This window comes from Spea bombifrons, chromosome 9 (genome assembly GCF_027358695.1).
Source record: "Spea bombifrons isolate aSpeBom1 chromosome 9, aSpeBom1.2.pri, whole genome shotgun sequence".
Taxonomy (NCBI): Eukaryota; Metazoa; Chordata; class Amphibia; order Anura; family Pelobatidae; genus Spea; species Spea bombifrons.
The window spans coordinates 16,977,108-16,994,062 of record NC_071095.1 but is presented as its reverse complement, the minus strand read 5'-3'; the positions used below and the strand labels follow the sequence as shown (position 1 = coordinate 16,994,062).

General features: G+C 45.2%; 1 protein-coding gene across 4 annotated transcripts; it reads left to right on the top strand.

Annotated features, from left to right (window-relative positions):
- The first annotated feature begins 293 nt into the window (after positions 1-293).
- Positions 294-15,625, top strand: CGN (cingulin). 4 transcript variants are annotated; one of them, XM_053474770.1, is made up of 21 exons: positions 294-380; positions 7,150-8,318; positions 8,567-8,655; positions 8,886-8,955; positions 9,099-9,197; positions 9,297-9,442; positions 9,722-9,863; positions 10,335-10,547; positions 11,047-11,195; positions 11,444-11,585; positions 11,699-11,911; positions 12,012-12,218; positions 12,438-12,695; positions 12,822-12,992; positions 13,103-13,264; positions 13,360-13,449; positions 13,632-13,715; positions 14,054-14,172; positions 14,464-14,572; positions 14,658-14,821; positions 15,039-15,625. In XM_053474770.1, the coding sequence occupies exons 2-21, from the start codon at positions 7,203-7,205 to the stop codon at positions 15,163-15,165; spliced, it is 3,870 nt and encodes a 1,289-aa protein (XP_053330745.1). In that variant the 5' UTR covers positions 294-380; positions 7,150-7,202; the 3' UTR covers positions 15,166-15,625. The 4 variants fall into 4 exon arrangements, with proteins under 4 accessions (XP_053330745.1, XP_053330743.1, XP_053330746.1 ...); XM_053474768.1 differs by having other exon boundaries at positions 9,294-9,442; XM_053474769.1 differs by lacking the exon at positions 294-380 and adding an exon at positions 4,501-4,793 and having other exon boundaries at positions 9,294-9,442.
- Positions 15,626-16,955: the final 1,330 nt, after the last annotated feature.

Sequence of the window (16,955 nt, the reverse complement as noted above, 5' to 3'; positions counted from 1 at the left end):
ATGATGGTCCTCAGTGCACAGAAGGGATGGGATGTTCTCCCCATAACAGCCCCTACGGAGGCCGCACAGGCCCCTTTAACCCCCAAACAGGTGAAATAAATTCCTGCTGGTTGCTAAACAACCAAAACATGGCGACCTCCGCTCGCACGTCACGTGATTGCGCTCATCCCTACTCCAGGTTGTGTCTGCGATTACCTTGACACCCCGCCCACAGCCGCTCCCATGTCCAATTACAAGGAGAGCCGAGGAAGCTCCTTGGCCGATGCCGCGCGCCGATTGGTGCCGGGTCGGCCGTGGGTGCGGTTACAGGCAGGGGCGGTGTCCGTCTGGAGGTGCAGCGCTCATTCCCAGGTTGGAGAGGGCACGGGAGGAAGCCGGAGGTGAGCGAGGGGAATGGGCAGAGCCCGGGCAGGGGTACGGCTGGGTGGGCAGCCGCTGCAACGCAGTACCAGGGAGGGCAGCCGCCGCCGCCGCCTGAGACAGACACCTGCCGGTCACTGGCATTATCAGCTGGCACAGCACTCGCTGCGGCACGGCTGCTGGCATATGCCGCAAAGTCATAATGCTAGTGATAGAATAACTCAAGGTGTGCCAGTGTGCCATGTATGCAGAGATATGCAACAGGGAGATGTGTATATATGTTACCTGTCACCACATTATATACTAAGAGATGTTTATATATGTTACCTGTCACTATATTATATACGAAGAGATGTGTGTATATATATACATATATATATATATATATGTTACTTGTCACTATATTATATATACTAAGAGATGTGTATATATGTTACATATCACTTTATTATATACTAAGACGTGTATATATGGTACCTGTCACCACATTTATATATGGAGAGCTATGCAGTATGGGGAGATGTGTGTATGTGACACCTGTCAGTATAGTATGTATGGGGAGATGTTTATGTATCACATATGGGAAGATGTGGCTTTATGACTCTGTCAGTATATTATATATGGGGAGGTGTGTGTGTGTGTGTATACGACTCCTGTCAGTATATTATATATGGGGAGATGTGTGTGTATATGACACCTAGCCGCATATTAAATATGGGCATGTGTGTGTATATAACACCTGTTAGTATATTATATATGGGAAGGTGTGTGTGCATACGACTCCTGTCACTATATTATGTATGGGGAGATATGTGTGTGAATATGACACTCGACAGTATATTATATATGGGGAGATGTGTGTATATGACACCTGTCAGTATATGATATATTGGGAGATATGTGAGTATATGACGCCTATTTCTATATTACCGTATATATTGGGAGGTGTGTGTGTATTTGCCAGCTGTCATTTGATTATATATGGGGATATGTGTGTGTGTGTGTATTACTCTTGCCAGTATATTATATACGGGCAGATGTGTGTGTATATGTTATCTGGCAGTATATTATATATGGGGACATGTGTGTGTATATGACACCTGTCCATAACCTGCCACTATATTATATATGGTGAGATGTGTATATATGACACCTGTTAGTATACTTTATATAGTGAAGTGTGTGCGCGTATGATGCCTATCTGTATATTACAGATGGAAACGTTAATATATTCACATGTATATACTCAAAACTTTTAGGAGAAATACCTTTCAGTATATTATATAGTGAGCTGCTGTTTGTGTGTGTGCATATAATATATATATATATATCCCTGTAAATATGTTTATTTAACAGTGCTGTACAGTGGGCTATATAATATGTATGATTAGAGAGATGTGTGTATATATTATGACATATACATATCTATAAGTGTTTATAGACACTATATTATGTTGAGTGTGTGTATATATGTCCCGTCTGTATATTACATAGTGGGGTGTGTTTATTACCCCTTAATACACCCGTATAGAGAGGGTTTTATTAAACATCAGGTTTGGGTGCAGTTATACCCCGTACGCATTGGGGACTCTATGTTAGCAGCCTACTTAGAGGCCATAGGGTAAGGAGTCTATATGCAGGAGCCCGTAATGCTGATGATATCACGAGGATGTCAGCCCTGAGAAACGACGGAAAAGCCACCTGTTATGTACAATAGATCAGTCCTGTTATCACGGATTATGGATAAAAAGATCAGCTAATTAGACTGTTTGTCCCTATTCCATAAAGCGCTAGGTGCCTTTGGAAATGGGTTAATTGTTGTGGCTGCCCTGGGGTAGTAGGCGCACTTGCTCTCCCTGTCCCTCTTGGCTGGTGAAACTCATTGAGTGAAACCAGCCCATCCCAGGCGCTGGATCCTGCGTGTGTCACCGTGTACACAGGAAGTGACCCGGGACCGCGGGCTCCCGGTGGGGGGTGGAGTGCGCTCTTGTGCTGCAGTGGCAATCGGTTAATTGTCTCAATTGTTTTTATGGAGAATATTTTAAGCTCAGGGAGGGTGATTTAAGTGCACGTCGTGATTGTCATTTTACTGTAATTGGGGAACATGCCCCTCCACCCTGGGCCTGCGCTCTCATGTCTATAAAGAGCCGCCATTGGAGTGTCACTGGTTAAGCTGCCACCTACGATCTTTCACGTTGCCCTATAAATGCACGGTGCGTTTGCGTGACTCCAGGCTGACGTGGGGTAACTTGTTTTCTGTCTCGTAGAATGCCATACAGATGATGTCTCATGTACATCACGAAAGGTATTCTCCGCCGGACCTGTCCGTCCTGTTTGATGCGACCCACATAGAGCTCAGGAAGTTTTTCCTCTGTGAATACTAGGAATGGGGCGCTAGTACCTGAAGCATTCATAGTTCCCTATAGACGAGTACTCAGCCCAGTACAGCACAGGGGGTATGTAACCTGATCGCGCCGGAGGAGATGGTCCATGACTCTTTGGAGCTGGCTTGGGGTTCACCGTTAAGTGGTTGATCTGCAAACCTCAAGCACTTTCTGGTGGAGGCTCCGCTGTTTTGTAGTTATTCTGCTCTCTTGGAGAGACTTGGCTCCCGCGCAGGGTATTCTTCCTTCTCTGCTAGTGAATTAGTGGAGGGTAAATATATCCGATCATTAGACAAACCCAATGTAAAGGTCTTTATGTCAGCTGTAATACAGGTGAAAATGTGTGTTTTCCGGTTGTTTCTGGACGGTTTGTGCATGAATGGGACCCACATTCCAGTAGCCGCACCCTGGACGCTTACAGATGGCTTTATTTGACAGACTTCAGGACTCCTGTCGTATAGATAGCGGGGTCAGTGATCGTATATAGTATCCTTAGAGTGCAAGCTTTTGGGACAGAGGTGACACAAACCACTGAGATTATGGAACCAGTTAACTCATTCTCAGTGGAGATAGCATATAAATAATGGTTCCCGTCAGCGTCTTAATTCTTTGACATCATAGAGGGGGCACGGTTTATGGCAATGAAATGATGTAAACCATGCTGCGTTCGTGTTAAGTTTCTAGGTGTAGTCCGGAGTCGCGGTGATAGAGCAGTTTTAATTAGTTACTTTTCTAGCACTGTGGGATTCAGGATATGTCTGGGCTTTTTAAAACATATTTGTACGTAACGTTTTTTGAACTGAGATTATGGCATCCTTGACTCAAGGAGTTTACAGTTTGATCGTTTTCCCACACAAAGAATTTTGCAGCACACACACACTTCCTACGATCAGACTGCCCGCACCTATCAGTGTGTGGGTTCCGGAATGAAGCATTTCAGGGGATGAATAATGCGTTGTTGTGAAATATATAGGTTTTTATTACCTTGCTTGTGACGTTTCTGAGAGCAAAGCACCCAGCTCACTGTTTTCTGCATGTTGTGTGGGCTGCAGATTAATCAGAATACGGTCTTGCGGTTTTGACTTTCCCGCTTTTGGTAGGAAAGGGTTAATTGCACCGTGCACAGCCTCTCCAGCCTAAACAATGCTAAGATAGCCCTATCTGCTCCTGGACTGGCGAATGGTTTTGGCTGTGGGTCCGCACTGTACACAATGCAGCATTAACCCTGGTTGCAGACGGAAATCTTTTCACGGTATAGTACTGCCTATTGTCTCCCCGCCGGTGGGAAAACGCGAATGTAGAATAGTGCAGAGTATCTGTGCACCTTGCCTCACCCCCCCTAGCTTTCCTGTGCGGCAGTTCTCTTGTTGCAGGCTCGGGGTGGGGCATAGATATAAGGTTTCTGATCCTTTATCAGGTGCGTTTGGATAAGAGTAGAACTCTGAATTCCAATAAGATTAAATATTCACTCCAAGTCATTCCGTGGATTCCAACATCAGAGAAAACATGCGCACACTCTCGTGACTGCCACTTGGTCTCTCTAAATACTCAAACCCTGGTTTTGTTTTTCTATAGACTTGTCTACGCATATACAGAATTCCAGCACTCTGTGAGCCCCATATTCTCTGTGCCAGCATGTGTACGGTCTTTAATCCTGTGAGCCTTTTCTGCAGCCCCTTCTGTTCTATTAAAATAAGGTGAATCTCAACGTCCTCTTCCGCACTCCATCTGCGTTCATTTAACTCTCTTTCGCAGGAGGGGCAGAATGCGGAGATTCCTTTGTTGTGATAATCTCGCCCTGTGTTCTCTGCACAGAATGGCCTCTATCACCTTGCGCTCCTTGCAAATCTCCGTTATCACCTCTTCCTGAATAGAGACAGAATTCCTCTGCTCAGGGCAGATAAGCTCAGGGTTGGGTGACTTCGCTATTAAGAACAGGCGGTTCCAATGAATCTTTACCGAAACATCCGCCATTATCACGCCTGCGAAGATCCACGGAGTGCGCGGAACAGATTCTAAGCCAGATGGATCAGTCTACGTCTCTACAAGGTGAGTGGATGCCCACGGAAGGGACGCCGCTCATCGGTAGGGCTGGACGAAATCCAAAATGGTATTGTCCCTCATTGTGCAGATGTGATGTTTAGCCTTTGCATCCTTCATAGGACTTTAACGCCTTTGTCTTCTGTCTCTCGGCAGATCACAGTCACCTTTGTTTTCCGCAGCGTACAAACCGCAAACACAGTTTTCTTTGATATAACTTTTTTTTTCTTGGCAAGGTTACGCTGGGATAATCATTAATGACAAATCTTTTCCATAGTTCCTCTTTGGCAGTCTGTGTTGTTGCTGCTTCCGAGTGGTGAGGGGGGGGGGGAGTGAATCCCATCCATTTCTAGTACTGCCCCCCCCCCAAACCCATTGAAAAGCTCTTTCTATTGGTAATATGACTGAATGCCTTTCCTGGAAATCATTCTTGGGTCAGCTAAAGTACAAGCTGCTCTTCAATCATTTTGCAGGGGCAGATGTATGTGTTAAGGGTTGGCTGGGATCTTCTTCTTCATCCTGCGGTGATGTCCGGCACGTGGGGCAGGGACCCCACAGACTGTTCTGTTAGTTATGGATGATGGGAAGCTGCATGAAGTAAGGGGACCTCCATACTCCTTTTATCAGGGTCATCGAGGAGTCGCCTGTATCTGGCAGAAGAGGTCTGCATAGGGCAGCGATGTATTTCAAATATCTCAGGGGTTTCTGAAACCAAGGTGCAAAGTCAAACTCTACAATATAATGTAGTTCATTGGTCGGTGCAGGTTTCGTGGTCCACGTAGTAATTAACACCTTGTACTGGAGAATGGGGGTTCTCAGTGTGTCCTGCCATTGGGGATGATGTGAAGGTTCCCTCACCCTCTGCTCGGTGTCAGTAAATACTCACATTGTGCTTGTTCTGGCTGGAGTCTCCTTGCTCAGCCGCAGTCTAGAACCCCCCATGTATCTTGAGTTCAGTCTGTTTACTTGTTTTGTTTCATACATCCCTTTGTATGCCCTACATTTCCAGGAGGCAGTCTTTACTCGTTTCCAGCTGTCTGTCTTTTTGGGTTATTAGGTCAGTGGAGTTTAGAAAGACATTGACATGGATCTTGATCATTCACCGTCACTGTTATCAGATTTAATAAAACCGAATCCTGTTTTGGGTTATTATTGTTGCTGGTGCTTCTGTCTCTGTACTTAATCCCTTTTACTGTGTTGATAACGTGCAAAGGAGGTTTATGGAGAGGTATTTTTCATAACCCGCACCTTATTACTCTGTGTATAATCAGGTGTTGATCTGTGGTACCTTCCCATTATTCATTCCTATTGCTTTTTAAAGGGTTAAAAGCCAATTGGTTGTTTGAGTGACAGTTGCCAGGAACGACACTGGAATGTTGTGACCACAAACGCCTTACATTGAGACGCGCTCCTCAGCCTCAACCACGGGGCCACCTGCGGACTCAGCGTTGGCAGGCCAGCTGCCATAATTTTATTTAAATACGATTTTACATCCATTCCTCACAAGTGATTAATAATTTTTTTAAACCCATATGTTGAATTGTGAAAATAATTTTTCTACCCATTGCTCCACTATTTCTATGCAGACTGTATAACTTGCTCTCTTTATATTGATGATTCATATTCACAGTTCTGTATTTTTGTGGCAGAGGTGGATGGCGTTTTGACTTTATGTAAATCAAATGAAGGGCGAGTTTGACATGAATACTTACTGTTTGTTCCGACGACAAGCACTCCGATAATGACATACTTAAAGCCTCCATTCCCAGAGACTCCAGCGTGTTTAAAAACCTCAGACTGTGATGTCCAATACAGTAGGATTTGATTTATTGGCCTTTGCGAACTGTTTAACGAAACACATAACCATAAAACTAAGAGCCCTGTCGTCTCGTATTTTCAGCTTGTAAACGTAAATTAACAAGGTCGATAGACAGTAATCAGTGGGAGAGACCGCTCTCTGGATCTGGTGGCAGAGACTGCGCAGGGTCTGAACATCAGGCACAGATGACAAGGACACGTACGGAGATAGAGAAGCCTGGCTGGGTGGCTTTACAGCCCACTAAAGTCATGAAAAATGTCTACTAACTGCGTTCACATACTGTCTGTCTTAAACGCAGATGTCATCTGTGTGCCGCGGCCTAGCTTATAACTGAAAATAATAATTCTACTGTACCTAATGCTGTGCTCATGCTGCCAACTATTTTATACACGTGATTATCAGAGCTCACTATGAAAGGGGTCAGATAAAATAAAACCTGAGATAACAGACGCAGTCGGATAATTGGCAGAGCCTCCAGCTGATGTAACCCTCCACTGTCAGGACAAGTTCCGTCCAACGCTCATTTTATTACGTTTGCTTTTGCAGGAAAGGTGGTCGCGGTTTGGAGTTTTCTGAGCTAAAAGAACATTCATGGGGAGATGGCTGACCAGCACATCCCCGTGGGACAGGGTGTCCAGATTCGTTTTATTGATGACCTAAAAGAAAATAAGAAACCACGTAGTCGGAGATCGAAGCAAGATTCCTATGGCGTGGCTATCCGTGTACAGGGAATAGATGGCCAGCCATTTGTTGTGCTGAATAGTGGTGACCAGTCCAAATCCTCGTATGGTGTGCAAATCAAATCCCATGGAACTTTGGAGAATGTTTCACCAAATCCTCCACCTGATTACCAGGGTATTTCCACTAAAGGCAGCAGAACGCTGAGGTCCATGAGCTCGGAATCTGAGCTTCCAGAAAACCCCTATGCAAACAAAAGCTTCTCGCAGAGCGGCTCGCAGTATAGCAGCACCTCGGATGAAGAGCAGAGCTCAAAGCCCCGCAGCAAGGCCAGGGGAAATGAAGGGGTCTCATCGAGACCACGCCAACTGGTTCCTTCTCCCAAGGAGGAATTGAGGCGGTCTCAGTCTTATGGCTCGTTATTGGACCCCGACGCTGATGAGCCGTATAGTTACGACCATCATTACAGTGAAAGATCGTCTACCATTGACACCACTTACTTCCAATCATCAAGCAACAGCAGTGGCCTAAAGAAGACAGAAAATGGCGCGCAGACGACTGGTGGATTTAGGTCAGTGAGGACCAGTCAACAATCTACCTTCGTTACAAAAAACGCTGTATCGCAAAAGAAAAGTAATTCTGCCTCCTTATCACCAAATCAGCCTAGTGACGACATAGACACTAAACCGCTGTCTTCAGTGGATTCGCTGATCAACAAATTTGATGTTAAAGGACAGGTGAGAGGCAGGACGGCACGAAGGAGCCAAGCCCTTAAAGATGAAAGGAAACGGTCTCAAAGCCTGGACGGGAGAAAATCTTACCAGGATACTGCTGAATCAAGAGACCTGCCCTCTGGACACCAGAGTTTGGTGCAGATAAGAGGAGATCCTCCTAATTCTGGGAACCGACCCTTTACCAGGCAGACTCTGGAGAGGGAAGACGTAAACAAGAGCAGACAGACCAAGGATTGGTTGGCCCAGAACATGGAGGAGCCAGTGACGCAAAGGCAGCAGCGAACTGTCCAAGCTGAGCTTCAGGTAATTAAACAGCATGGTCAGTGTGGCCAGGATGTCGGGGTTCACTTTTTAAGTTACTGCGCTACTTCCAAACTGATGATTGCCATTAAACCGCATACAACTTTGAGTAATCCTGAAGACGAGACCATCGACTGATTATGGTTTGAGTCTTTACAGCAGGAGAAACGGGAAGACTAGACGGTCCAATGGGTGTAGCATTGGAACTGTATATATTCTGAGTTTCTAATGGACTTTTCTGCTTTCCGCAGCTGAAGAGCACGCCAGACCTTTTGAGGGACCAGCAGTCAGATGGAAGTGACCCGAACTGGCAGATAATTTATAACGTTCTCAGGGACGGGTCAGTAATAAGCACTTTTTGTTTCATTACGCATCCTCTTCTATGCTTCGTCCAAACAGAAAGCCAATGAAAATCTTTTGTTTTGTGGAAATATTTTATTTTGTGTTATATATTAATGGATTTTTTTGAAAAAAAACATTTTGCTTTTATTAGAAGGAATTATTATAGAGAACAAATAAAACATGTGATGGATGTCTTCATGAAAGTATTGGAATTCTTCATTCCAAAAGGTCCAGTGACAGTGACAGTATGCAACGAAGGAAGGCCAATCTACTCCTGGAGAAATTTCAGTCTTTTGGGGTGAGTGTGGAGGCTCCAGACTGGAGAAAGGACATTATGTTTCAGACTGATATTGGTTCTGAATAAAGGACTAATTATATTGGGTCCCTCTGTATTCTGGCTCGTTTGGTGAGGCCGGTAACCACGTTATGAATTCTCTGTAGGCTTCCCCGAATGAGGAGATAAGGACCCTGACGACTCAAAAGAAGGAGCTGGAGAGGAAGGTTTTGTTACTTCAAAGTCAGTTGGACAGTGAGATAAAGGCGAGTATGGTTCTATCAGTAAAATTAAAGATAACTAATTAAAAACAATGTCAGGGGGTATCCATTAAAAGTATTAACAAGTGGTTGGCTCCACAGCAGAGGATGAAGATGGAAACCTCACAAGAGCGACCCAAGGCCAGCGTGCAGAAGCTTGAAATCCAGCTGGAGGAGAGGGTGGAGGAGTGCTCGCGGCTGAAGGAGCTGTTTGAGAAGAAGAAGGGCGAGCTGAATTCCATGTCTCAGGAGTAAGCAGACCCTACTTGTGTATATGTGTACAGACATTCGGAAACCCTAAAGTAGGAGATGGCAGTTATGGCGGATACCTTAAGATTTAAATATATATAAGGCTTCAACAATCAAGTATTCCTGTATATTCCATAAAATCACCTGAGATAAAAACACCAGGGATTTTAAATGTTCCTTCTCCCTGTCCACAAAACTATACGTGTTACATTGGGGAGTAGTGTTTCAAATTGAGTGCCCCTAGGTTCACACTCGCTTGTTGCCGTTCGTTTCTTTTACAGATTAATGGAGGTACGAATGAGCAAAGAACAGGTAGAAACCAAGATGCGCTCCTTGGAAGACAAGCTGCTGGACGCGAAGGAGGAGATTTCCCAATTGCGTTCGAAGGGGACGGTGTCTAGAGACAACCACGCTTTACTTAAGGTAGGCCACTTTCATATTCGCTGCCTACACTTTCTCCCAAGCTACTCCTTAGTGCAGTTAGCTTGATGGCATTGCTTCAGCTGTTATGCCTAGCGTTGTTGGTGTGCACAAGTTGTGAATACAGTAAGGGCTGGACGAATCTATATAGTAAAAGAGAACCCTGCTCTATCTACATTAAGGTATTTGTGTAACAGCCTGGACGCAGACCGATACACTGAACTAAAAATTCAACTTCTAGGGAAAAATGCTAAATGCGTGGATACGCAGAAACCGATAGAATGCCTTTTTGTGGATGGCTCCATGTTTCGAACTTTGTCTCTAATCGTTTTAAAAAGCGTTGCATATGAGGCACGTCATATTAGGATAGTATTCCTTGTAATGATGAGACAAGTTTTAGTTTTCTTGCCATCCTGGGTGGGAGGGTTCGTCATGTCCATTCCGTCTTCCACCACCCTCGCTCCACACGTCTAGGAGCTGCAGGAGACTCAGGAGGAGCTTGACGAGGTCCTACAGATCAAGCAGAAGCAGGAGGAGCTTTTGAGACAGAGGGAGCGGGAGCTGACCGCCCTGAAGGGAGCTCTGAAAGAAGAGGTAGCAAATCATGACGTGGAGATGGATCGACTCCGACAGCAGTACCAGAACGATGTACAACAGCTGAGGAAGAACATGGATAATGTCTCCCAGGTACTGGAGACTTTTTTACTGAGAGAATAGGGAAAGATCATCCAGGGGTTGGAATTTGTATCTAAGTGTAGTGGTGGGTTGACTGAGTGATACTCAACAGTTCGAGATTAGACAGTGCTCTCTTATGTCCTGCACTTTCCGCCCCTGACTCTGCATATATATACCAATCTGTACATTGCAATCCCAGAACAAGGGTTCATTAAAGGTTTCCTTCAGGACCCACAACAAACCTTTTAAAGTATGTTAAACCAGTGTAGGTCAGTGGATAGACCAGGGCATGCAGGAGCTTTGCTGGTGGAGGGACTGGGAATTCAGTTCACGTAACGTCCAGCTGTGTGCTTCCTCCTGTATAAATAGTCTCTGTGGTTCCTAAACCCTTCCAAACCTCTCCTATCCCTCTCTATCTCTCCTGTGCTTCCTATCAACTTCTCCTGCACAGCCGATACAGCAGTTTGTTCTCTACGGTATTTTATTTCCCGTAAACGCCTTTCTCCTTCAGGACCAGTTGAGCTTGGAGACGGAGCGCCAGAAAATCAACCAGGTGGTGCGAAACCTGGAGCGGGAGCTGGAAGAAAGCGGCGAAGAGATAAATCAATGGAAAGATATGTTTCAGAAAAACAAAGAAGAACTGCGTAGTGCAAAGCAGGAGTGAGTACCACTGTCCCCTGTGTAAATCCCTGGCAGGTTGTTCATAAAGTTGTTGTTTCACCTCGAAGTCATTCGGCAGCAAAAACCTGATCGGTGTTGAATTAGATTTTCCTATCCAGAAAATAGATGACTAAATAATCGAAAGAAACATGAATAATGTTTATGTTCTGTAGAGCAGACTGTCATTGTTTTGGAAACAGCATCTCCTGGGGCTTTCTGACCAACTGTTCTCCTTGGTGTATTTTCAGGCTGCTGCAGGTAAAGCTGGAGAAGGAGGAATTTGAGGATGAGCTGAATGAGATGAAGAACCGGTTCTCCCTACTGCAGTCTGAGTTCGACCAGGCCAAGAAGGTCTCTGTGGTCACAGGAGAAGCAGAGACCATTAAAAAGGTGTGTGGCAAGGTCTCATCGAAGGCTTCTACAAGGCCGTAGGGTTTGACTTCATTAAGCAATTAAGATTAATGATGCTGCACTACAGTCTTCTTGGTTTCCCATTGTTCCAGGAGCTGAAGCGCGTTCAGGACCAGATGAAGCAGCTCTCCTTGGAGAAGCAGAGACAGGAGGAGAGTCTGCACCAGAGTGAGAGGGAGCTCTCTGCTCTGAAGGGAGCATTGAAGGAGGAGGTGTCTGGCCATGATCGGGAGACTGAGAGACTGCGCGAAAAATTCCAGAAGGAGAATCAACAGATCAAGAAGGACCATGAGGACCTGCTTAAGGTGAGGAGCTCAGTACTGCTATGTCCACGTGTTTCTAATGTACGTGCAAGGGTTTGCACAGAACGTTGCTGCACCTTGATTGTTTGTCTTCTCCAATTAGACAATAAAAAAGCTGGAGAGTGAGAAGTTAGAATCTGAGCGCTTGCTCCACGTCATTGAGAGCACCCTGCAAGAGAGTAGGGATGAGAATGATGACCTGAGAAGGAAGATATTGGGGTTGGAGGCTCAGCTGAAGGAACTGAACACATTCTGTGATGATCTCCAGCGTGCAGAGACTCGGCTGAAGGAGAAGATCGGCAGATTAGAGGTTTGTCGAATGCAATCCAGAAATAATTCATAAATTCAGTGTCTGTTGTATTTAGATACTTTTAGAGATGTTGTTATATTCACGTCTGGTACGAAGAGTGCGTTTTGCCAGACGGTGATCCTTAAAGGCCACTGGTCCAACATTATATTTTTGTAATTATAATGATTGCTTTGTCACTACAAAATTTAATTTAAAGTTGACGTGTAACTTCCACCTTAGTCCGATCGGAAGCAAATGGAAGAGTCTCTGGGAGAAGCTACAGACCAGGGGCAAGAGTTTTCTATGATTAAACGAGACCTGGAGACCCGGCTGGAGGAGTCTCAGAGGAGCCTGAGGCGCCTGACGCTGGAGTACGATGAGCTGCAGGAATGTTACCAAGAAGAAATGAAGCAGAAAGACCAACTGAAGAAGACCAAGAATGAGCTAGAAGATCAGAAGCGCTTACTGGACAAGTCGATTGACAAACTGACCCGAGAGGTGAGGTACTGGGTGGTAATAGGAAGTTGGAATAACAAATGTGTTGTTTTAAATCGGTACTTGTGGAAGACGCTGAAGGCATGGTTGGTTTGCTGCTTCTAGCTTGTGTCACTCTATTCCCTGCAGCTGGAAAGCATGTCCTCTGAGTCCCGGGGCTCCCTTCAGATCTTGCAGACACAACTGGAAGAGTACAAAGAGAAGTCTCGTAGGGATATCACAGAGGCCCAGAAACAAGCCAAGGAGAAGGCGACTGAGGTGGAGAGAACGCAGCTTAATGTCAGCCGGCTGCAGGAGGAGGTAAGGAATCTTGTGACCCGTGTTCCATCGCCTTTATGCTTGAGCTAGTGTGTCTTTCCTGCGGTGGGTGCTCCTGTATTTACCTCCCCTCTTATGGACTGTGTCTACAGATACAGAAGCTGAAGCAGGCTCTGCAAGAAAGTCAAGCAGACAAGGAGACCGCTGTCCTCGATAAGCAACTCATCAGCCAGAGACTACAGAGTCTGGAGCAAGACATTGAGTCTAAGAAGCGCTTCCAGGATGACCGTTCCCGGCAGGTGAAGGTGCTTGAGGTTAGTGCTTCATAACCTGATGTGTTTGCAGGTAGAATTTCTTAATGTGTCACACGAGCAGGATATAGGTTCATTTATTCTTTAACACTCTTTAGGACAAGATGAAGCGCCTTGAGGAGGAGCTGGATGAGGAGAGAAACACAGTGGAGCTCCTGACTGAAAGGGTTAACCGCAGCCGCGATCAGGTAACCTTACATCCTTTCCCCATAATACCTAGAAACAGGACAGGATTTCATATCCTTTAGGCATACGGTACAAGACCTCAACGTGGGGAAAATTGCTAACTGCATAATCCTTCCAGTATGACAGGAACCTCACGGTTACAAAAGAGTTCAGACTGTCTTTACATTCTCCCTCTCTTCCCTAGATGGACCAACTGCGAGCAGAGCTGATGCAAGAGAGATCCAGTCGTCAGGATCTGGAGTGTGACAAGATCTCCTTGGAGCGACAGGTGCTTAAAATCCCAGAGCCAAACAGAGGAAGGGTGTAGGTGGGACGGCCTGCGAAGGAATTCATAAATAGTGAATGAACCTGACAGTGAGAAGCAGAGATGGGAAGGAGGCTGGAAGCAGAGGACAGTCAAGAGAAAGGGGAGACTGTACCGACACAGTACAGTCCTACTTTTGGACCTTGAACATGGATCCATTATGGCGTAGACTGCGTGGGACAGGGTGCCCTCTCCACGACATTTCCACTGGGCCCCTGTGTTTCATGTCCCTTGGATTATCTGACGTGTTCAGCCCAGAGAATGTGAAGTTTGATTTTTAACGTCTCTCTCTCCTACTTTAGAACAAAGATTTGAAGAGCCGTTTGGCCAGCATGGAGGGCCAGCACAAGTCAAGTGCTAATGTATCCCAGCTAGAAGCCAACCTGCAGGAGATCCAGGAGAGGCTTCAGTCTGAGGAGAGGTATTGACAATAATTAAATGCACCTGGTAACATTGTTATTCATCAAAACCCAACACAAATGGGAAATGTAGCTCTGTGTTTGCACATGCTCTTGAATGCTTTTGCTCGTCTCTCCTGCTAACCTGGTATATTTGTCGAAGTCAAACGCCAGAAGGGGTGATTGTGTTTCACAAAACATGTTTGGAACTTAAAACTACTGTTGTGCGATTTGCTTCACTTGACAATGGCAGCTTCCAGACTCCCGGTCGTCATGGATATATGATGTATTTGCATCCTTCTGTTGTGTTTTAGGGAAAAGAACAATTTGTTGTCGTCAAATCGTAAGCTGGAGCGAAAGATAAAGGAGCTGAATATTCAGCTGGAGGATGAGAGGCTCCAAGTTAATGACCAGAAGGATCAGGTATGGGGGATGAGTAAATAGATGGTCAACCACCACAATGTAAATCACTCATCTAACATTGCACTTCCTTGTGATCCTCCCAAAGCTGAACTTGCGGGTCAAAGCCCTGAAGAGACAGGTGGATGAGGCAGAGGAAGAGATCGAGCGAATGGAGGGGCTCAGGAAGAAAGCTGTGCGAGAGATGGAGGAACAGCAAGAGATAAATGAGCAGCTTCAGGCGCGACTCAAGACCATGGAAAAGGAGACCCGGTAAGAACTAGAAAAGCGAGGAGCCGAGATTTGCACTAATGAAAGGGTGATTGGTACAGATGACCGGCTCATTCCAATAACCAAACCTTTGATTCCTCTCAAATCCATGGTTACTTTGTCAAGATCCAAAAATATATAGTCTGTCATCTAAAGGGTAACTCTTAATGGGGATTTTTAACTGGTAACAAGCAGGAGTATTCCTCTCTGTCGCTTGCAGACGTAAGCCTGCGCGTCCTGCTGCCAGCGATGACCTCAGCTCGGATGGAGAATACGACAGTCTGTATGATCCCAGCTCCATCACCTCTTTACTCACGGAGAGTAATCTCCAGACCAGCTCCTGCTGAAGGTCCCATAGCTGGGGACACCGCCACAGGATAACGAGAGCACCCTGGAGAAGAAATAACCAGCTCATGGTGCAGGGAGACGTTCCTTTGTGAATGTAAATTCTGACTTTGCTATTTTGAGTCGGCGGAGCATCCATCCACACATCCTCCCCAAACATTTTCCGTGTTATATTTGTTGCAGCCAGAAGGATAGCTATAACCTGTTGTGCCTTTCAGACTGACCAGCATTGGGCTTTTTGTCTAGAGATTGTTTTAAATATTACCGGATTCATGGCGACGGCTGTTTGTTAAGCCATGTAACTTATGCACCTACGCTAAAGACTACCTAACAAGCCGTGTCTCCATCTGCCCCCTGCCCAATCGAGAGCCCCCCCAGGGGGCATTTACTGGCTACCTTGTCTCTTTAACATGCCTCCGCTACTAAACGACCAAAAATTGAAGATTTTCTGAACAATGACCAGTGACTGTCTGTAAAACTTGGCGACCGTTTTGGGAGACTTGAAATCGTCTACACAATGAACCAAGTGTCTGATTTGAGTGACCTGCAAACTGGGTGTCATTTTTCCAGAATGTAAAATTGTGGGGTCCCTCACCCCAGTTCTCTGCATTGGTTTAATGCAGAAGGTACGGATTGGGGAATTCTGAGCATAGAGAGAGGACATTCACTCATTGCCTTTATTAGACTATACGCAGGTGCTATGGCCTTTCTCCTCTGCAATATGTGTAATACCCCGTTGTTCTGACACTCACCTGTGAACCGTCTGAAAGAGGGCTCAGAGAATTGCATCTTTGTTTTTTTGCTTGTTGCTATATGACATATGTATTACGCTGCATCCAACAAACGGGTGGGAATGTTTGAGGCCTGCATGTTCACGTATTCTGGTGAATTTTGTTGTGAAAATGTTTCTGTTTCTGCATGGGAGTAAAGTGAGGAGAGGGAGGGTGTCTATTCTGTGTTAAAGGGAATGGGGCAATGAAAAAAACAAAACAAAACATATTTTTATGTGTGTTTTAAATTTAACTTTACTATTTCTAATATAAATGGGAACAAAAGTTTTATAAGAGATGCTTATTCAAATGTATACAAATTATAAGGGTTATATTATGCAAGGTTAAGCAAATCACACTAAAGGGGGCTTTGCACAAATAAATATGTTTGAATCTACACTTTACGTTCGATCTATATATATATATAATATATGTATAATCTGAATCGGAGTCCCTGCGATACGGCACACTCAGGAATGTTACTAAAATACACCACCAGGAAGCTGCCTGACTCAATGACAAATGTTCAATGTTGATGTACCTTCCAGAGTCGAATGTTCTGTCTACAGATGATTGTTTATATCACATTTTATAATTAACCTGGGGGCTTTTGTTTAGAAGCACTGTTTAATGAAGACCGGTTAATAAAGTACCTTCTGATTTTCTACGCTGTGTGTTTTCCTTGGTGGTAATGGAATTGAAAGAACTAATATGTTGGTTGGGTGGATCTGCAGACTGTTGGGTTATCTAAAGACATGGGGGGGTAAGAGGACGGTTCTTATAATGCAGCCATCAAGTAACTTTTTGCTGTTGTTGGGCTTCACCCATGGGGAGTGCAAGGGGAATTCTGGGTATATAGCGAGAGGCGTTAATAGCGGTAAGAGATAGAGCTGGCCATGTTGCTTTACAGGTCTCCGGTCAGACAGTATTGGGTACGGTTATTACGGTGAATAGAGAGATTCTGGGGCAATTAAAAATGATCACATCCTTTACAGCTTGGAGGAGATAAGGTAAAAGCATTT